General features: G+C 35.7%; 1 protein-coding gene across 2 annotated transcripts in view; it reads right to left on the bottom strand.

The window, feature by feature from the left end:
• TRIM33 (tripartite motif containing 33) overlaps positions 1–22,569 on the bottom strand; it is a 136,903-nt gene that overhangs the window by 31,997 nt on the left and 82,337 nt on the right. For both annotated transcript variants that reach the window (XM_065906627.1, XM_065906631.1), the window contains exons 5-9: positions 7,327–7,443; positions 4,542–4,656; positions 2,382–2,528; positions 1,852–1,969; positions 160–434 (exon numbers count right to left, since the gene is read on the bottom strand). In XM_065906627.1, coding sequence (XP_065762699.1) covers positions 160–434; positions 1,852–1,969; positions 2,382–2,528; positions 4,542–4,656; positions 7,327–7,443 — 772 coding nt within the window. The remainder of the gene's footprint in view (positions 1–159; positions 435–1,851; positions 1,970–2,381; positions 2,529–4,541; positions 4,657–7,326; positions 7,444–22,569) is intronic.

The following is a 22,569-nucleotide window of genomic DNA, read 5'->3' as shown; positions in this document are numbered from 1 at the left end:
TCCCCCACATCCCTGCCATATCCAAGGAAAATATTTAATCTGATCTTTGAGCTCTGTCCCCATCAGTAACTTTGAAATGTGTAACTCACCTATATAGGACAGAATATATATGGCCTTGAGGTCTTCATAACTTTATCAGTAATGTGATGTAACACTCACCTGTTGTTGCAACATCTGAGGGGCTGCTTGTCTGGAGTGTTGCTGTGTTGTTGTTGTTGTTGTTGGTACGGGTGCAGGTGGCTGCTGCATCCTCATCTGTTGCAACTGCTGATGTTTCTGTGCATACACTTGCTGTTGCATATGTTGAAGTCGAAGCTGTGCTAAGTTAATCTGCCCAGGCGTTTTACTAATGTGGTTTGTCCCTGGAGGAACTTGCCCAACTACAACATTAGGAGTATAACCAGGAGCTGGTTTACTCTCTATTACTAGATTACCTGAAGGATTTAAAAAAAAATGAGAATAATTTGCAAATAATCAACTAACATCTACATCATGGATTAATCATTATATTTTTCTCTCTCCTCTGACAACTACCACCACTCAAAGCTTCTAACAGGACAACAAGGAAGGGAGCTAGGTTCAAAGATGGTAACGATCAGAAACCTAATATAGTCCAAAGCCAATTAATTGACTTCTGATTACTCAGAAAATATTATCTGCCCTTATTAATTACACAAATGTACAGAAAATTAAAGAGCTGAAAGATATACTATGAGAAGAGGCCCACCTAGTCAGTCTAAATAAATTCTCTCCCAAGGAGATTCAAGGATATCTGAGACTGCTAATACCGATTCCATCTGCCTTTGAACTGTCAAAATGTGCAGCAGAGTACTACACTGTCTTCTATGGACATGCTGAATGTTTTAAACTATTACTATTTATATCCTTGGAAATGACAAATTCTCCTTCCTTTTTCCAGAGTCAAGTACTTTCTAGGAATAGAAGGCATATTTTAGGAAGGTTTGATCTAAAGTGGAGTTCGCAAACCTTTTTCCTATAGTAAGCCAGATTTTTAGGCTTTGCAGGCCACATAAGATCTGTCATATACTTTTTGTTTTAACAACTCTTTAAAACATAAAAGCCAAACTTAGCTACCACATCACACAAAAACAGTCTGCTGATGCCTGATCTACAGGTATAGCCAAACCTGAATATACACAAAGATTATTATTATTTTTACAAAAAGCCATTCATCTCTGATTTTACAGCTTCCAGTGGTGAGGACTTGACTATTCTGAAAATAAGTTTAATCAAGCTTAGACAGCTCTAATTGTTGCTTGGGGGTGGTGGTGGGGGGGGGGAGCAGAGAGGGCGATGTTGTATTGTAAACTGAGCTGTTTGTATGTTTATCTATAATTTTCACCTACAGTCCTTAGGTCCATACTATATAGAGTAACAAAAGCAAAGCCCACTTGGCTTCTATGTCAAAAGAGCTACTCTTATCTTTCAAACATGCCTCAGAACATGGGATTTGGACACATTAGCATGCTGAAGGCCTTCCACAAGTGCACGATTTTGTACAATATATAAGCTACTAAGCATGTAAGAAATTATTTAGAGAAAAAACTCATTTGCTAAGTTTTTGACATGTAACAGTAAATAGCAATTTTAAAAGATGTGGAGGAAAAAGTTAGAAATGATACCTACTGTTGAAAACTATACAAAGACGACTCTCAACTTTCTTAAAGATGTAATGAACAAAGTTGAAGTGAGTTTCCAAAAAGAACTTATCTTCCAAAAGTTTACATGTTAGAATGACACTTAAAATCTTGAAGTATCTAAGATTTGTTTTAGCTGCTTTCTCCTAATTCAGTGTTCCAAGTTATAGCCATACAACTCATTATTTCTTACCTAAATTGACTACATTCTTTGCCCAAAAGGTAGGATCACAATGGAAGCGTATTGCTCCATTAGCAGCAGGGACAGGATCACACCGTGCTTTCAAAATATGGCGCAACTGAAAAGTAATCTTAAAGGGAAAAAAAATCACATTAGTCTTAAAATTAAATACCACTTGAGAAAACAAACAAGATAAAGACATAATAAAAACTCATATAGCCCCAGAGTGTCCATCTCAGATGAGAATCAGTATTTAAAAAAACTGTATTAACAATCAAATGCACATGCTTGAATGTCTGCCATTTCTGGAGATAAACTACATTATACAAGTAGGTATTTCCAAAACCTATGACTGATTCAAACCTTAGTGTACGATTTCATCTATATGAAATTGTAGAAAATGACGGAAATTTAGACTAGTGGCTGCAAAATGCTAGGGGTAGAGAAAAACAAAAAAATTTTTGCAGGTAATGGAAACTTCTTTAGGCATAAGTAACATCTTAATAAGGTCAATTTAAAGAAGAAGGTATTGTGTGTCTCACCAATCGCTTGCTGTACAGTAGCGCTGTGCTGCTACCACTCGCAATTGCCCAGTTCGTAAAGTTCATGACGTGCTTCACCTGCCGGGAAAGGCCTGTGATGTCATTCTGCTGCTGTAATAACTTCATCTGTCTTTCTTTTGTAACATTCTGAAACAGAACAAGAGGTTCACTGAGGAATTACTATATGTACATCAGTTCAATTTCTATCGCAAATGAACATAATACTTATATTTCTCTTTAAATATGGGATAACTTAAGTTCCTCATTATTTAATGAGTCTATTATCAAGGACAAAGTTATTAACAAAAGAGGGACTAAAATTTAGTTCTTAGTTCTCTGGGCTAAATTAGACACTGTATACACAGAAACTAATGTTAGTTATGTCTCCCTTTTCCTTCAGAAGATGGTAAGTCTTTGTTAAAAATAGTGTCCTTCCACTACGCTAATCTAATATATAGAGCTTATGACATATGAGCTGACCTTTAGAAATAATTTTATTATCTTAACTCAGTACACTTCTCAGGCCAAAGAAAATTTTGTGTTACCAGTGCCATCTACTGGTGTGGCAATGAGGCTGAAAAAATCTTTTAAGTATTAAGACAAAGGGTTTAGAAAGATGAATTGCAGAGTGGAAGCAAAGACCAATTTGAGGAAAATACTGCAAAGGAAAAATAAACTGCTTTCTGGGGATGAAACCTGCCAGAAGGAACAGAGGATGCTCTGACTTTCAGCATGCTAAACAACTTGCCTCTTCAGTCTTAATCACTTTCTTACAAAAATGATTCATCTGAGTTTACTGAACAATTTTTCTCCTAAGGAAATAAGTTGCTCACTTTATAATGTTAAATCAGTAAATAAAAATATTCAACTGATGGGAGTTTTATTTACAACTTCCCAGAAAATCATCCCTTTTATAAGGTTAAGGAAAACCTCTATTTTACAAAGTTTAGAAACACAGTACACTAGAAAAATATCTATTGCTTAAATTTCAGCATGTTAGAAATATGGGGCAGATTTATTATTAGGTATTTGTGTATATTTTAGCAATAAGAGGCACTTAATTTCAAAACTTTTAATTCAAAAGTTTTGAAATGGTTTCAGAACATTACTTTAGACCTATAATTAAAATGTATTACTGTAAGTTAAAAGGGATCAAAAATAACTGCCTGCTCATGCTCTCCCTTTACAAGGTCCTTTTGAAAACAAAAATCCATTAAGGTTAAATGCAACTAGGCTGGATATAAAACAGTCACAAGAAACCTCAAACTAACAATATGCGTGAGAATACTTTTAATCTGACAATAGTGGAACAATGGCAACATGTATTTCAAGACAGAAATTCAGAAATAATACTCTGCTGACATATATTTATATGTAACTATGCTTAATATTTCACAATTTTCTATAAAGCAACAGCAACAGAAAAAAATCTATGAAAAATTTGAGGTTAACAGTACTAAAAGTTAAATAATCAAATATCCATGTAATTTAAATTATTACTTTTCAATTGTACTTTAAGTGTAACCCCATATTGCCTAAATCAATTTCAAACCACAAAATTTTGAGATCAACCAACTATGGTCAGTAGAGTCTCTGATTAAAACAATCTGGATTTCACAAATTGACTGGCTTCTCATCTAGAAATTTACATTCATATATTAACCTCAAAATATGCAACATAAAGACATAATACAACAAAATTACCAGTAAATTTAAAGTTTATAAATTTCAAAATGAATAGCATTTTTAGGAAAACTATGGAACATTAAAAAATAAAGTGAAACACCCACATGAGTCAGTAAGACTCCCAATATACATTCACATGTAAAAGTTAAACTGAGGGCCCATCTTGAGGGGAGAAGAGGGAGTGTGGCAGGTCAGCTTTGTCTTCATTTATATCACCTTTTAGTAATAATTCTTTCATTTCTAAGAGGCCAACACTATCTCCTAACTGATACAGCTGAAGTATTATTAATTAAATTGGGCTAGAAAGTAACTTGAAAAAAGGATTTTCCAATTAAAAAAACACACGAAAAAATTTTTAACTGACTTTACTTTCATACCCCCCCGCAACCAATCTAAAAGAGCTTTCAATAAACATTAAAAACAGCTAAAGAGCAAGAGAAGCAGTTTTTGTTTTATTTTGGCTTTGAACCATACCTCTAGCTGCTGTAAGAGAGATTTTCCTTTCTTATTAATTTCATTGATAAGGGTGAAAATGGCCACTTTAATTTCCTGTTCTACTCGTTTGTTAGTCTCATTTACTTCTTTTATCCTGAATAAGAGAAATGCATCATTAGGTTATCGACTTATCCTACGTCTCTGAATTACCAACTGTAACAGAAATTCATCCAACTGGGCACTTAAACGAGTAATTAAATTTTTGTCAAATGTACAACTTATGTTTTGGCAGACCTGACCACTCAATTTGGCCCAAACAAGTTATATATGTAGACAAAGAATGAATTAAATATTTAGTAATTTTAAATTAAGTTCATAAAGGACAGTTTGTTACACTACGTGGCAATCCCTTTTAGTTTCTATGACATAAAAGTGATATACAAATATCTGCCATCAATGATTGCTGGTTAGTGTTAAATATGGCACACTGGTTCTATTTAATCATAGTGCTTTTCAAGAACAATGAGCAAAGAACCAATGTTGCAACCAATACTATTATCTTTTGAAATAATAGGAAGCGTAGAAGCATTTAGGTTCACTTGTAACTACTTCAAATGTGAATTCATATATACTCATTGCATGGGTTTTTCTCAAAATGACTTACTTCTCAGAATGTTTTAAAGAAATAAAACACTTTCATTCCTTTTATAAAAACAGCTGTTAAATGTTTTAGAAATAAATATAAGCTACCATGAAGCTATGAAAATTCTGGTTGCAAATATGAAATAGCCAATATCTTGCTATTTATAAAATAGGAAGAGAAAAATCCCACAAATATAAATACATAAAATGTTAACAAACAGTCATAAGATGGTAATCAACTTTTACACATTCTACTTTTGTACAAACTATAACTAACACTTTCAACCACTAAAATTGCCTTTCATTTATCAAGTACAAATTTGAATAACTTGAATACAGTGGGTCAAGAATGTAGCTATCCCTCCTTGGTATATCAGGCACTGATTTGAAATTTTTACTCAGTGCTGTCCTTATCTTATTAAAGTGAGTGGAGGACAATTTTTTTTAAATGAGAGTGCTAATTACTGTGCTAAGAAACACATGACTCAAAACGATTCGGAAAGGAAGGGAGGTTCAAGAGGGAGGGAACATACACATACCTATGGCTGATTCATACTGATGCATGGCAGAAACCAACACAACATTGCAAAGCAATTATCCTCCAATTAAAAATAAATAAATTAAAAAAAAAAAAAAAAAAAAAAAGATTCAGCCAAAGGTTGAAATCAAGCATGCTGGCAGTAGAGTAAAACACCCCTAGGTTTAAGCATGGATAGTACACATTTTTCGATTGTAAAGGAAGTAAAAAAATGAACGTACAGTAAAAAATGGAGAAAAGTCATCAAAGAATTTAAAGGAAGTATAATTATAGATTTTAATCTTAAATGCTTTATTTTAAAGCTTTCTGGAGATGAAATTCTCCAACTATCTGTAATCATACAACACATAAGCCTCAACTGTCTATACAGATTGAGGAACATTTATACAAAATATGTACAAAATATATGTATAAAAATATGGGACCATAATATGAATTCTCTATCCTTTCTCTGAAAAGGATAACCATCTGTAATTTATGAGAAGACAGTTATGTTCTCCAATATCGTCTACAATATAACAGCAGTATAAAAAACATCCTGACATAACCACAAGAACAAACCATGACTAGTATCTGTGTATATATATTTACATATTATCTACAACCTCTGAGGAGCCCCTATTTTCCTTTGGTATAACCTTTCAGGGTCAAAGTTATAACATCTCTTAATGCCTAATGTATTATTATTTAATATACTATACAATCACCATTTATTCATCTTCAATATTTTAAGTATTTACTGTGTCTTTTTAAATCATCAAAAATTAATTTTAATATTCTAGAGAACCTGAAAGTCTTAATTTTGTGAGTCTGAAGAATAAAAACATATGAACCCTTATTCATACCTCTAAGAACATAGGGGTTTAATTATGCCAGCTCCAAGTGTTTGTCTGCAAGGACTCCTTTAAGAGTCCTAATCTTCTTAACCTACTCACTTATGAATTTAGTCCCAACAGCCTTTATGGGTTTTGTGTGTCTGTTTTTATTTGGTTTTTTGTGGCCACACTGCACGATCTGAGTCCCCTAACTAGGAATAGAACCCATGGCCCCTGGAGTAGAAGTATGGAGTCTTAACCATTGGCCCACCAGAGAAGTCCCAGTCCCACGTGCTTTATCAATAAATTTAGTTAATTCAGAAATTAACGAAAATAGGATATCTAAAAACTAGTGTTCGTGATTTTAAAAAGCTAAAATTTGAAGGTTAACTATGTGCCAGAAACTGTGTTCTCATAATAAAACAAGTAAGATAAGTACTGTTTTTAATGCTTGTTTTACAGATGGAAAATTTGTCCACCATTCTTCATATTCTCTCCTCTGTCTTCCAGTCTCTAGTTAAAATTTTATAATTCAACTCTTTATACATTAATTGCTTTTTCTACATTTAACTAATAAGCCTTACGAAGACTAGAGTGATATTAATTATATTAATAGTCAAAGATGTATCCTAAATGAGTATCCAAAATTTTAGTGAATTAAATTTTCTTTAATAAATATCATAATCCAAACTCAAATCATTTACTCCTCCAAAAAAAAATCTTTTCTATATATGCTTAATATAATATAGAAGGAAAACAAATTTAAACTGGACCCACTGAGTTTAATAATCCTTAAAGTGAAATTTTGGTTTTAAGGAACCACACTTACCTATTCTGCACCTGAGTAGCTGCAAAATGAACATAATTCTTCTTCTCAAGAAGCTTAGCTAGTAGATTCTCAATTGCACCTTTCTGGTTTTGAAAAGCTTCTTCCAAAAACTGATACCTTCAAAAAAAAAATTACATTTAAAACAAAAAATTTATGACTGTCATTTGGGAATGAACAACTGCTGGATGAGTCAATCTTAAAACCTTACTTAAATGATCAACACTCTAAGGACACACACCCCTTACATCACCAGCAACTTTTAACTATCAATTATCCTTCACTCTTAACCTGACCCAGTGAATCCACTATCAAACAAACAAACAAAATTACTCAAAACTGCTCAAGTGTTCGAGCTTTGATTCAGGATTGCATTTTTTTAAAAATCCAAATACTGGCATGAGTTGCATATATTTTAAATCATAAAATATAATCACATTATACAAAATACTTTCAAAGGTGGGAAAATCACCCACAATTCCAAACTCATAAAATCAGTGCTACTTTGTAATGTATATGTGTGTTAGTTACTCAGTTGTGTCCAACTCTGCGATTCCATGGACTGTAGCCCACCAGGCTTCTCTGTCCATGAAATTCTCCAAGCAAGAATACTGGAGTGGGTTGCCACTTCCTTCTCCAGGGGATCTTCCCGACCCAGGGATCAAACCCATGCCTCCTGCATTGCAGGCAGATTCTTTACCATCTGAGCTGCCAGGAAAATCATACAGAAATATAATATAAATGATCTGAAAAAGAGAGAACTCAGCTAGAACTCTAAGACAGTAGCTCAGATGATTAGGGTATGGTACTAATGGGTATAGCTGAGTAAACAAGCTTGAACAATGGTCTCTGACTTTGTCACAGTGATCAACATCTTTGGTAATTTGAAATTACCAAATTTAAAATCTTTGGTAATCTTTTGTAATTTCAAAACTTTGGTAATTTGAAAGTTTAACTGGAGCCGTAACATCCATGGTATAACCTAAAAACTGAACACCTAGCTAAGGCAGAATCAAGAAAAGATTGCCAGAAAAGAGAAGCTCAAGGTACTGAGGAAGTTTTCATTGTCTATGTGGACACGGATCATTAAATTGAGATGCAGAGGAAGGCTATGAGCACCTAAACATTTGTACCTTTAGTAAAAGTCTGTGTTATGGTAAATACAGGAGGAAAGGCTATGAAGTTGTTAACAAAAGGAAAGTTTGCTGAGTGGTGGGGTTTAAGATGTAAAGGAAAAACTGAGAGAATTAGAATGCAAAGTTTAGAGCAATAGGGTGATTGTGGTTACACAGAACAGCTGGCAAAGGAGGTTTTTATTTTGTGCATTAAGAATTTTTTATTACAGTGAAATATACATAACAGGCACATCATTTTATGATTTTCAAGGAGAAAAATTTTAAAGCCAAAAAAAAAAACTATCTACAAGTCTAGCACATGATAACTTGCATGATATATTAACTAAACAGCACGAAAGCATGTGAGTATTTTAATTTAAAAGGCTTTTAAAAGAGGTTCTGTTAAAAAGGTGAGCCAAACTCTTCCTTCACTGAAGAAACATTAAAGAAACAACATTTGACTCATTTCCTATACCATTTATTTCTCAAAGGCCAAAATGAAATTTTACTTTGTTTAATCTGTATGGATAAAGCAGGAATATGAGATTTCCATGCTAACCCTTTTGACTTAAGCTTTACATTGTAAAGAAGAAAGATCTTTTGACCCAGAGTTTAAATATGTCAGCAAATAAGAAGGCATTGGGCAGAAAGGTCAACTAGTACCATAACTCACAAAATTTTAATTCATGAAATTAAAATCTGTACAATTTTCTTTTCTCAACTCAAAATAATGTTTCAGAATCCTACTTCTAGAAGTGTCTTAATGCATTCATATGAACAAGCAGGAAGCAAATACACCATGATACACCTAGGAGAAAGTATATTCCCTTTCCTGCCTTCATACAGGCGTTGACACCTACACTGGATGTTAAAGGGTGAGTAAGACCTTTCTAGGTAAACAAACCTGGGAGAAAGGTAAGAGCTTTCACTGGGGCAAACAATCTGAATGCACAAAAGTACACAGCTCTGAAGACATCTGTCAATTTCAGGGCTAAGGAAAAGACAACGCTAGAAAATCAGAGAGGCGCCAGATGTTAAACAGAGCTGTGCATTCTGCTGAAGCTGGACTCAGATAATAAGTAACAGCTAACCAGCAAGAGACTCGTAAAATCTGATAATCAGATTTGCCTCCACTCACTTGAATGAATATCTACTGTATTATTAGAAGAAAAATACGAACTTGGGCTTGAAAAACAAATGAACAATACAGTAGTTTTGACTACAAGCACCTGATTCTCTTAGCTAACAGAAAAAACACTGAATTTTCTTTTTGAACTAATCAATGTAATAGTTGAAATACTTCAGAAATGAAGGGGAAGAACAACTAATAAATGGATTAAGCATAATTTTGTTAGTATGTAATATGCAGTTTCTTAGATTTTAATCTTGCATATGAAGCAGTGATTCTTAACAGGGAATTCTTCACCATGTTATTTTGTGTATTTCAAAATGCCTACATAAAAATTACGCATACCCACAATTTAGTAATGATGGGTTTATAAGTTAAGACTTTTTGTCCTTTTGGCTAGAATGATAGAAACTCAGTATAACATGTATACTACCAATTATCATGTTTTGGACAGAATCATTATGCTTATATATATATATATATAAATTTATTGAGAAATAAATTATTATTTAAAGCTGTTTGCTAAGTTTTGAAAAGAGGGCTCTCATCAGTATGGGAAGTGAATAAAGAAAAGGATTCTTCCGAAAACTGAGAATCGCTTAGCTGAAACTGCAAACTGTAACTGCTGAATGCACATGTAAAGTCTTACCAGGTCCTGAGTTGTAAAAGCATGCCACTCTATTGGCCAAGTAATTATTCTTGGCCAAGTAATTATCCTTAGTAACTGTCAGAGTGTTTAACAGTTGGTAAGATTTTACTCTGGCACTTTCAGGGGAAATATATCATCTTAGTTTGTATGCAAACTGAATGTCTAGGTAAACATCCTTTAAAGCTGATATGTAGTAATTCTGACTCAGTTTCTTCCTTAAATCAGTTATCTATAAAATTTCATAAGTACAAATTACATAAATTTTCAAGCATAGATTAAAGCACTGATTCAATCCCACAGAACCAATTATCCACTTGCAAAAAGTATCCATTTATAGCTAATTTTTTCAGTATACCCACCTATTCTATCCTCAAGATTACTCTGAAAAATACTCCAAACATAATTTATCTAAGGATTTATCAATCTAGAAATAACAACAATTAGCCCATTTTGAGAACATACAATGTTTTCAGGCACTTTGCTAAGTATCTTACATGGATTCTCATTAAATCTTTAGAAAGACTTAATAACTAAGTAATATTACAGTCGTCACAATAACAGATGATTTGGACAACTTTCTATGTCTCAGGTCTTCTTCAGAAAAATATGTAATAATCATATCTTACAGGATTAGTCCAAGAATTAAATTGATTAAAAAAAATATAAAGCACTTAAATAAACATACTATCTTGCTTATTAAAGCCCAGTAAAGGCTTAAAGCTTGTTATCACTGCTATTTTTAGCAATATTTTAAAACCATTTGCATTGTTTAAAATAGAAAACCTCAATCCAACAACAACAACAACAAAAGACCTACAGTGTACATAAAGACCTCATAATAGTGCTGGGAGAATTTTAAACTGAGGTTATGTTCCTTACTCAAGACAGTATGTGAAAGGGAGATGATAATGCCATAAGGATTCAGCAACAGCTGAAGAGAGCATGCACTCGGAGCACACATGATAAGAACCAAAAGGACAGAAATCTCGGGGAAGACATTAGGATTCTCACATAAATAGAAAAAGGAACAGAACAAAAACTAACTTTAACTCACAAAAGTAACACAATGACATCAACTTATGTTTCAGTTACTTAAGACTTCATTAGTAGAACAAGCTGTTACTTTACATTGCTACCTTTCTTCAAATTTCCTAATCTTTTCTTCTGTAACATCTAACCTGCTCTTAATTCCATCTGAAATCAAATAGAAAAAAACTGGAGGAGAAACAAATAGAGGAACAGTGAGTTTTAGGACAACTGTAATAAAATTAATACATGTATGACTGGCATCCCCAAATAGGGAGGGAGAGGGAAGAGGCAATAAATATTAGAAAAAACTGTAACAGTGGAATGAAATTTCCCGAATTTGACAAAAACTATAAAACCTGTATATATCTAAGCAGCTCAACACCCTCCAAGCACAAGAAACATTTTAAAAATTACACAAAGATATATTGTGTTCAAATTGCTTAAAGTGAATAATAAAGAAAAATTTTAAGTACCTAGAGGAAAAAAGATGTATTACATACAGAGGAATAAAGACAGAACAGTATCTAATGAAATAATCATACGGTTTTTACCTTTCAATTTGTTAATATGGTGTATCATATTGATTGATTTGCAAATACTGAAGAATCCTTACATCCCAGCATAAAGCTCACTTGATCATAATGTATGATCTTTCTAATATGTTGGATTCTTTTTGCTAGAATTTAGTTGAGGATTTTTGCATCTATATTCATCAGTGATACTGGACTGTTGTTTTCTTTTTTTGTGGCATCTTTGTGGTTTTGGTATTAGGGTGATTGTGGCCTTGTAGAATGAGTTTGGGAGTTTTTCTTCCTCTGCATTTTTCTGGAAGAGTTTGAGTAGGACAGGTGCTAGCTCTTCTCTAAATTTTTGGAAGAATTCACCTGTGAAGCTATCTGGTCCTGGGCTTTTGTTTGTTGGAAGATTTTTTATTATAGTTTTGTATGTGTAAAAGAATGAAATCAGAACATTAGAAATCAGAACTTCCTAACACCATACACAAAAATAAACTCCAAACGGATTAAAGACCTAAATCTAAGACCAGAAACTATAAAACTTTTAGAGGAAAAAAAAGGCAGAACACTCTCCGACAAAAATCACAGCAACGTCCTCTATGACCCACTTCCAAGAGTAATGGAAATAAAAACAAACAAACTGGACCTAATAAAACTTAAAAGCTTTTGCAAAATGAAGGAAACTATAATATAAGCAAGCTGAAAAGACAGCCCTCAAAATGGTAGAAAATAATAGCAAATGAATCAACTGACAAAGAATTGCTCTCCAAAATATACAAGCAGTTCACGCAGTTCAATACCAGAAAAATGAACAACCCAATCAAAAAGTGGGCAAATGACCTAAACAGACATATCTCCCAAGAGGACATACAGATGGCTAACAAACACATGAAACGATGCTCAACTTCACTATTAGAGAAATGTAAATCAAACCACAATGAGTTATCATCTCACACCAGTCAGGATGGCCATCATCAAAAAGTCTACAGACAAGAAATGCTGGAGAGGGTGTGGAGAAAAGGGGACCCTCTTACACTGCTGGTGGGAATGAAAACTGGTACAGTCACTATGTAAGACAGTGTGGAGATTCCTTAAAAAACTGCGAAAAGAAAAAAAAAAAAAAAACTGCGAAAAGAACTATCATCAGACCCACTGCTGGGCATACATCTCCCCCGCAAGGAAACCAGAACTGAAAAAGACACATGTACCCCAATGTTCACTGCAGTACTATTTATAATAGGGAGGACATGGAAGCAACCTAGAGGTCCATCAGCAGATGAATGTTTAAGGAAGTAGTGGTACTTATACACAATGGAATGTTACTCAGCTATAAAAAGAAATGCATTTGAGTCAGTTTTAAGGAGGTAGATGAACCTGGAGCCTATTACACAGAGTGAAGTGAGTCAGAAAAAGAAAGATAAATACTGTATATCAACATATACATGGAATTTAGAAAGACAGTACCAACAATTCTTATATGCAGGGCAGCAAAGGCAACAAATGTAAAGAGCAGACTTCTGGACTCAAGGCGGGGAAGGTGAATGTGAGATGATTTGAGAGAATAGCACTGAAACATATACATTACCATATTTAAAATAAATGACCAGTGCAAGTTCAATGAATGAAGCAGGGCAACCAAAGCAGGTACTCTGGGACAACCAGAGGGACAGGGCAGGGAGGGAGGTGGCTTCAGGATGGGGGGAGCACATGTATACCTGTAGCCAATTCATGCCGATGTATGGCAAAAACCATCACAATATTGTAATGAAATACAATTAAAATAAATTAATTTTTAAAAAAAGAGTAGACTTCTCATTGGAAACATTTCAAGCCATAACAGAGTAGAGCTACATCTTTAAAGTACTGAAAGAAAAACTGTCAACTTAGAATTAGATATACAAAAACAGCTTTCAAATATGAAAGTGAAACTTTTGGGAATGATAAAAATACTTTCACTATTCTGACTGTCGATGGTTTCACAAGTGTGTTAACTTTGTCGCCAATATCCACCTGCTCCTTTACCGCCTCTACAGGACTAAAGGAAAGTTACTGTAAGTTGTGGACGAGAAAAAATCCTTAGGAGTAGTCGTCACAAAGGGCACCATGCCAATTTTCAGACCACGTACACATCATCTGATGGTTTGAAACAATCTCATTCTGGATGTTTAATAGCCTCAACCTGGCAGTGCTTCAACGAACTGGCAAAAGGAAATTCAAACCTTTACTGAAGAAAAGCATCAAATTCTAGACAAAGTATTTGCATAAATAATTTTAAAGGAAAATGAGATGTTCATAGTTTTAAAACAGCTATATATATATATATATATATATATATGGCATATTTGAGTGAATGAGCAAGCCCATTCACTACATCAAGGCTGTGACAGATGATGCTATTAAAGTGCCGCACTCAATATGTTAGCAAATTTGGAAAGCTCAGCAGTGGCCACAGAACTGGAAAAGGTCAGATTTCATTCCAATACCAAAGAAGGGCGGTGACAAAGAATGTTCAAACTACCATACAATTGTGCTCATTTTACACACTAGTAAGGTTATGCCAAAAATCCTTAAAGTTAGGCTTCAGCAGTATGTGAACTGAGAACTTCCAAATGTACAAGCTGGGTTTCGAGGAGGCAGAGGAACCAGAGATCAAACTGCCAACATCTGTTGGATCAGAGAAAACAGATACTTCAGTTCTGTGAAAACTAAGTAGAAAACGTCTACTTCTGCTTCACTGACTACATGAAAGAAAGTTTTTGACTGTGCGAATCACAGCAACTGTGAAAAATTCTTAAAGACGTGAGAATACCAGACCATCTTACCTGTCTCCTGAGAAACCTGTATGTGGGGTCAAAAAGCAACAGTTAGAACCTTACATGAAACAACTGACTGGTTCAAAAATGGGAAAGGAGTACAAGACTGTATATTGTCACCCTGTTTATTTAACTTACATGCAGAGTACATCATGCAAAATGCCAGGCTGGATGAAGCTCAAGCTTGAATCAAGACTACTGGGAGAAATACCAACAACCTCACATACGCAGATGATAACATTCTAATGGTAGAAAGTGAAGAGGAACTAAAGAGCCTATTGATGAGGGTGAAAGGAGAGTGAAAAAGATGGCTTAAAACTCAAACTCAACTTCAAAAACCTAAGATCATGGCATCCAATCCTATCACTTCATGGCAAACAGAATGGGAAAAAGTGGAAGTGGTGATAGATCTTATTTTCTTGGACTCCAAAATTATTATTATTTTTTATACTAGCCAAAATTAGAAACAACCCAAATTACTATCAATAAAAGAATGAATTAACTATAGCCAAGAGGTTTCCAAACTTCCTTGGGTGATGATGCCATTTAGCATCTCAGCAGTCTCTTTTTTTTTCACAGAACTAAAGTACCTAATATTTCCATTTATCAAGTAGCTAAGTAAAATAAAAGACAAGAATCCAGATTTTATTTCATTTATTCATTTATTTATTTATTTCATTTATATTTTATTCTTTAAACTGCACTTTTAGATACTTTTCTGTATTTGTCTATACACACACTCATATATATAATATATATAATTATATATAAAATAATTATATAATATTGTTGATATATTAATATATTATAGTAATTATATTAATATAATTATTATATATTATATAATATACAATATAAATGTATTATATATAATATATAAGTATATATTTATAATATAAATAGAATATAATATATTAATATATATTATATAATTATATATAATAAAATCACAATATATATGAAGTCACAAGATATGTATATATTAATATATATATTATATATGTCATAATGACTTATATATGTCATTAATAAGACTTCAAAGTATCCAGTGAATTCTTCTCTTTGCGAGAAGGATTCAAGGGCTAGAAATACAACAGTAAACAAGACAAAACAGGGTCCTATTCTTCCTTTCCTTACATTCTAATTAATGAGAAAACAATTTAAATAGTGATGTGACAGAGAGGATATGGATGGTTAAAAACTATAGATTGGATATACAGAGTGACATTTATGCTAAGATCTCAAAGATAAGTACCAGCCATACAGAGATCAGAGATCAACTATAAATGGTGACAGGCAGGCGTACATTGCTGCAAAGGAAAAGTGATCAACCAGTTTCAACCAATACAAGATTTTACTTTACAGAATTTTAGCAACATACATCTCAACCAATCTGTCCCCTTCCCACATGGTAACTGATGACTCTGAAGAATGGTCCTTTCTCAAATCTTCTGAAATTCCTGTGTTTCAAGCTAATTCTCAGCCATGCCCACTTCTAGTCATAGCAAACATTCTGCAAGGTAACTTTGAGCCTATGAGTTCCTCAGATAGTTGGATAGATTCACAAACTACAATACTAAAACTAACCATGCTTTTTCAGCAAAACCAAAATGAACTATTTTTGGAGATTATCATTAACTACTACCGAACCATTACTCAATCTCAAGCCTCGTAAAGATGGTGAGGCTCCCAAAACATCAACAACTGTCTCTGTTTTTGTATTATATGCATAATCATCACCTAGCATGGTACTTGGTACATGGTGAGTACTCAAATACCTACTGAACAAATGAGCTGAATGAACACTGAACTTCCGTAAACAAGCTGCTTTTTCTCTGAAAATAAATGCACTTCGGGAAAACAATTTGTCTGGATAGGAAAATGTGATTTGTTGCCATACCCCTTCCTGAGAAGCCTGGTGGTAGATATGAATTTGTATGTCATTTCTACCAGCTATTTGGATCACAAATTTTTGCACAAAGCATTTAATTGTAGATATTCTACAATCTATACATATAGATATATGGATTATTTGAGGTGGGGGATGTCAGGGTGAAATAGAGGAGTGGGCAGGAATCTACATTTAGGGACAGAAGATCTTATTCTAAATAGGAAATAGGCGAAAGGGAACATAAAAGAAAGCATGGTTCAAGACCCCCCCCCCCCCCCACTTCAAGATGAGGGGCCCCAAGCTTATGTTTCAGATCTTTTTGCCTGGTACAGAAAGAAAGTGAAAGTGAAGTCGCTCAGTCATGTCTGACTCTTTGCGACCCCATGGACTGTAGCCTACCAGAATCCTCTGTCCATGGGATTTTCCAGGCAAGAGTACTGGAGTGGGTTTTGTTAAAGATGGTTTGGCTATTTTTCTCAATATAAAAAAAGTTTGTAAACAATTAAGTCCCAAAAGAACATGGAGAAGACCACACATTTACACAAACTAGGCCACCAAGCAATCACCAAAATCAGTGACTTGTGAAGTCCTATAAAGCACAGACAAATACAATAACTAGAAAAGTGAAAGTGCAGTCACTCAGTTGTGTCCAACTCTTTGCAACCCCATGGATCGTAGCCTACTAGCCTGGTCTGTCCATAGGATTTTCCAGGCAAGAGTACTGCAGTGGGTTGCCATTTCCTTCTCCAGGGGATCTGTCTGACCCAGGGATTGAACCTGGGTCTCCCACATTGCAGGCAAACACTTTACATTTGAGCCACCAGGGAATCCCATGAAGTCCTACAAAGTGCAGACAAACACAATAACTAGAATCGGGCAGCAACTGGGGGAGAGAAGAACCCAGGATCAGACACACATCACCCAATGTGTACTACTGCATTTGTCCTGTTACAACACAGTGAGGCAGGTTTGCAGTGACCTCACAGCATGTAAAAGTAACCCCCTTTTCTTCTTTAGCTCCATGACACTAATCACTGCTACAGCAGGATAGGACACTGGCTCTGGGAACTACAAAGAAGCCACCAATGATGGTCTCTCTGGAAGCCAAGGAGGAAACGCCCAGAATTGTTAAAGGTTAAGGATCTTGTCCTTGCTTAATATACCCATCCCTGGGCAGCTCAAGATGGGTACAGAGGCATTGTTCCTAACACCTATCCTTATCCACTCATATTTTTTTACAAAAACACATACATGCATACACCCTGCTGGGCACAGTAGGCCTAGCCTAATCAAGCAAAGGATGGATCTGGTATGTAAAGCGAGCCCCCATGCCCTGGGATTAGAGGTTTGTAACAGGAAACCTTAATCACACATAGAGATGGACCTTCGTCTAATCTTGGCTTCCCCTCTCTGCACTTTTTACCTGGCCCAAGCCTTTCCTAACCTCTCTGCACCACCTTTTTCTATTCAGACTAATTTCCAACCTTTCAGTAGAAGGCAACCAAGTCACGGGGGCAACCCAGTTAAAAACTAGCCTCCCATGAAACACTGAAGATGAATGGGTTTTAAGAGGATACCATAAGAAAAGTCAGCTCTAACATGCAAATATAAGATAGCTCAATAGGCTATAGACCCCAAATAGTTTTTCTTTCTGGTGATACAGCAACAAAAAGTTTTCCAACTGTGCAGGCCCAGAGCTCCTGCAAACTTATGCCTGAGATTGCTCATATACCTGAGAACACAGTACAAGAATAAGGGCCTCTGATTAAAATTCACAAAAATACAAAACCAGAATATTTATATTATGAAAAGAAAGTTAAAATGCACAAGGTAAGTCATTTGTCAGTGTGGTTGGCATTCTGAAGAAAGTGGGACCCAAGGAACAGTCACCCAAGGGAACAAATAAATAAAACTCTCTTGGCCCCGAAAGGGGTGCGAGTGAGCTTAGGAGCAGCAGGTCTGCAGCTGTCCCCTCAACCATCCCTTTTGCCCATCTTCACAACCCACTGCTTGGGGCAGTTCTCAGCACCCTTCCCAACATGGGATTATAAGGAGACAAGATGCGTAAGACCCTGCCTTCCCTTGAGATACCCCCTCCCAAAGAATATAGTAGCTTGTGGTTTGTGTCCATCAGTCTGGTCTCATGATTAATCTTTACATTCTGGCATTGGAAACATTATTTCATACCCTTCTTTAAGAGTAAAACAACTTCCCTCTCCAGGCCACTTTCGAAAACTGGAGATTCTGGAGATGGAGGCTCAGATAAAGCATGCAGGGAGGGTTATCCCCGAAGCCTTCACGTGCATCTGGATGGAGCATAACTGGAGTTCCTTTGCCTCATCCCTTTCCCCAACCAAGAGAGAAGGGGGGTGATGCTATGGATCCTGGTCTGAGATACATGCCTTACCCACTGTGTTCCTGCCTCCCCACTTTGCCAACTGATGCCTGCTTCTCAAGATTTCCTGATCACAAAACGTCCATCCTCACTTTTTTTTTTTTAAAAGCCTAACTCCAAGAAAAGCTATCTTTAGGAAAACATTTTTGAGAAATTTCACTTATACAGTTCCATTCAAGGGACCATCACTATATACTCTTTTGTTACTCTTTAACAAAAATGTCTGACATTAGATTCTAAGCAACTACTCTCTCTTAAACCATACTGATCCTCAAAAACAATCCACAAATACCATTCTCTAGCTATACAGAAAACTGTAATCAGGGATAAAAAATATTAAGGTGGAGCAAAGGTGACTTCCACTCTTAAACCATCACAGAATAACTAGTACCAGAATAGCCCTGCAATCAAAGATGATTAAATAAGTCAGAAATACACAACTATATTCAGTCATTGGACTGTAAGCAGAAAAATCTTGTAATTCTTTAGAGAATATTAGAGAATATCACTCTGAAGACAATTACATGATAACAGCACAGAGGGCTGGAAACTAAGCAGAGCACAGAAGTGTCTCTGCGCTGAGGAGGCAGAAATCAGGGTTTGGGACTCCATGAGCCAGTGGAATTCATGGAGTAGGGCACTAGAATGGAAGGCGCTGTGTAGGGTGAGATTGGGGAGTGGGGGTAAAGGAGAAGAAAAAATGAATTCCTCACAAGTCCTTAGCCAATCTCTGGGCAGTAGTACACAGGATGAGATTATGCAGGGATTAACAAAGAGCAGCTGTTATGAAGTTGACACTGTGAAGAGACAAAGTGGAGATCAAGCAGTTCTAGGAGATAGAATTCCAGCTGAGCCAGTGGAAGAAGAGATTTTGTTTACCTCCCAGGCATCCATCTGAGAAACCAGAAAGGCTACACACTAAAAGAAAGAAAGAACTATACTTGGAATTGATGCTTTTGAAGAACTGATGCGTTTGAACTGTGGTGTTGGAAAAGACGCTTGAGAGTCCCTTGGACTGCAAAGAGATCCAACCAGTTAATTCTAAGGAAATCAGTTCAGGATAGTCATTGGAAGGACTGATGCTGAAGCTAAAGCTCCCAATATTTTGGCCACCTGATGCGAAGAACTGACTCACTGGAAAAGACCCTGATGCTGGGAAAGACTGAAGGCAGGCGCAGAAGGAGACAACAGAGGATGAGATGGTTAGATGGCATTACCGACCTGATGGACATGAATATGAGCAAGCTCCGGGAGGTGGTGATGGACAGGGAAGCCTGGTGTGTTGCAGTCCATGGGGTTGCAAAGAGTCAGACATGACTAAGTGACTAAACTAAATTGCTACTTGGAAGAAATTCTACCATAAGCCTATGCTGTCCTAACGAAGTCTAAAATCAAGTCTTCACAAGATCTTCCAAGAAACAGAGTTCAGAAGCTGAGAGAGGCTTGGGAAATACCTTGGATTTCCACAGATCCATACAAAGAGTAAGATCAAGCTTACACAAGATCAAGGTGATCAGCCAATGATTTAACTGCTTGCTAGAAAAACAATTAACACTCTACAGAGGAAGATAAAAGAAACCAGAATTTCTACATCATCCATAATGTCCAAATCACAATTAAAAATCACTAGGTATTCAAAGAAATAGGAAAGTATGCCTCAAAGTAAAGAAAAACCTATTCAATACAAACTGTCACCAAGACAGTCCAACAGCAGTTAAGCAACCACTTCGAATAGGCTACTGGATATTTACTCAAAATTTAAATGAAGTCTCAGCAAAGAAATAGAAACTATTGTTTAAAAGCTAAAATTCTAGACAAGCACAATAATTGAAATAATTCACTGGATCTGTCTGGTAGCAAATGGGAGATGACTTAAGGAAAGGGTGAGTGAAAATTAACACAAATGAGAAGTTGTAACAACTGAAGTGAGAAAACGGACTGAAGGAAAATGAATAAAGCCTCAAGGACCTGTGTAACAAAAGCAAGTGTCTAACAAATGTGTAACTGGACTCCCAGAAGACAGTAAGAATGCGGAGAGAGAAAAATCTTTTTAATGGCCAACTTTCCAAAACTGATGAAAACCATCAACTTACAGGTACAAGTTCAGTGAACCACACACGCGATAAACAAAATACAAACATAAAAACATCATGGTTCAAATGGTGAAAACCAAAGAAAATCTTGAAAGCAGCCAGAGAACTGCCGAACAACATTCAGTCAAGACCAGTATGAATGATATAATTAAAAACAAAGAAGGCCAGAATACAAAGTAATGACTTTAATTACTTTAAATGTGGAAAGAAACTAGCAGTCCAGAATTTTATAAATAGTGTAAATACATTTCAAAACATCTATTCCAAAGAAGCTGACAGTATCCATTGCCAGCAGACCTGCAAAACAAGAAATGCTGAAGAACAGCTTTCAGGGCAAAGGAACCGAAGAGATGTAGAGAAACAGTAACAGTAATAAATGTGTTACTATGAAGACTGGGCTTACAACCAGAGAGCCCTTGTGTTGCAACTACTGAGCCCACAGCAGTTGTAGAGTCCCCTGTGCCACAACTAGAGAGAAGCTCACAGTTGTAACTAGATATTTGTAGTTTAGAACACCATGATCTACCTTTTATAAAACCTGTAATGTCTAAGATTGGGCTTCCCTGGTAGCTCACTGGTAAAAAAAAAAATCTGCCTGCCAATGCAGGAGACACAAGTTCGGTCCCTGGGTCAGGAAGATCCCCTGGAGAAGGAAATGGCAACCCACTTCAGTCTTCTTGCCAGGAAAATCCCATGGACAGAGAAGCCTCAAGGGCTACAGACCAGGGTTCACAAGAGAGTTAAGACACAACTTAGCAACTAAATAGCAATACCTTAAAAAGCCAAAAGTGGATATAAAATAAATTACCAAAAAGTTTTAACTTAAAAGAGGGCAGGAAAGAAACAAAATAATAAAGCAAAAGAGGGGCTTTCCTGGTGGGTCAGTGATAAAGAATTTACCTATTAGTGCAAGAGATATGGGTTCCATCATTGATCCTCAAAGATCCCACATGCTGCAGAGCAACTAAGTTCATGTGCCACAACCACTGAAGCCCGTGCTCCCAAACAAGAGAAGCCACTGCAATGAGAAGTGAGCACACCACAGCTAGAGCAGCACCTCCACCCCGCACCCCGCCACAACGAGAGAAAGCCCATGCAGCAACAAAGACCCAGCACAGCCGCAGACAACTAAATACATTTTTTAAAGCACAAAAGAAAATAAAAAATAAAAAGTTAAACCTAACCTCATCACTAAATTCAATAAGCCTCCTACATACAAACAAGTTCCATTCCAAGAGAACATTTTTAAGTCCAATTTTTTCATAAGTCCAACAAAGTTAGTGTAGGTACCCAACTAAACCAATCTGTGACATAGTACTGTAATAGGTTTATAATACTTTTCACTTTTCAATAATACTTTTCAATACATAGAAAACAAACATAAAAAATAAAAAAACATTTTTAATCTTACAGTACAGTACCTTGAGAAGAACAGCAGCTATTTAGTCACTAAGTTGTGTCCAACTCTTTTGCAACCCTGTAGACTGTAGCCCACCAAGCTCCTCTGGCCATGGGATTTTCTAGACAAGAATACTGGAGTGGGCTGCTATTACCTTCTCCAAGGAATCTTCTCAACCCAGGAATTGAATCCCAGTCTCCTGCACTGGCAGGTGGATG

Source organism: Muntiacus reevesi, chromosome 1 (assembly GCF_963930625.1).
Source record: "Muntiacus reevesi chromosome 1, mMunRee1.1, whole genome shotgun sequence".
Classification (NCBI taxonomy): Eukaryota; Metazoa; Chordata; class Mammalia; order Artiodactyla; family Cervidae; genus Muntiacus; species Muntiacus reevesi.
The sequence above is the reverse complement of the archived record's forward strand: the minus strand, read 5'-3'. Positions and strand labels throughout refer to the sequence as shown.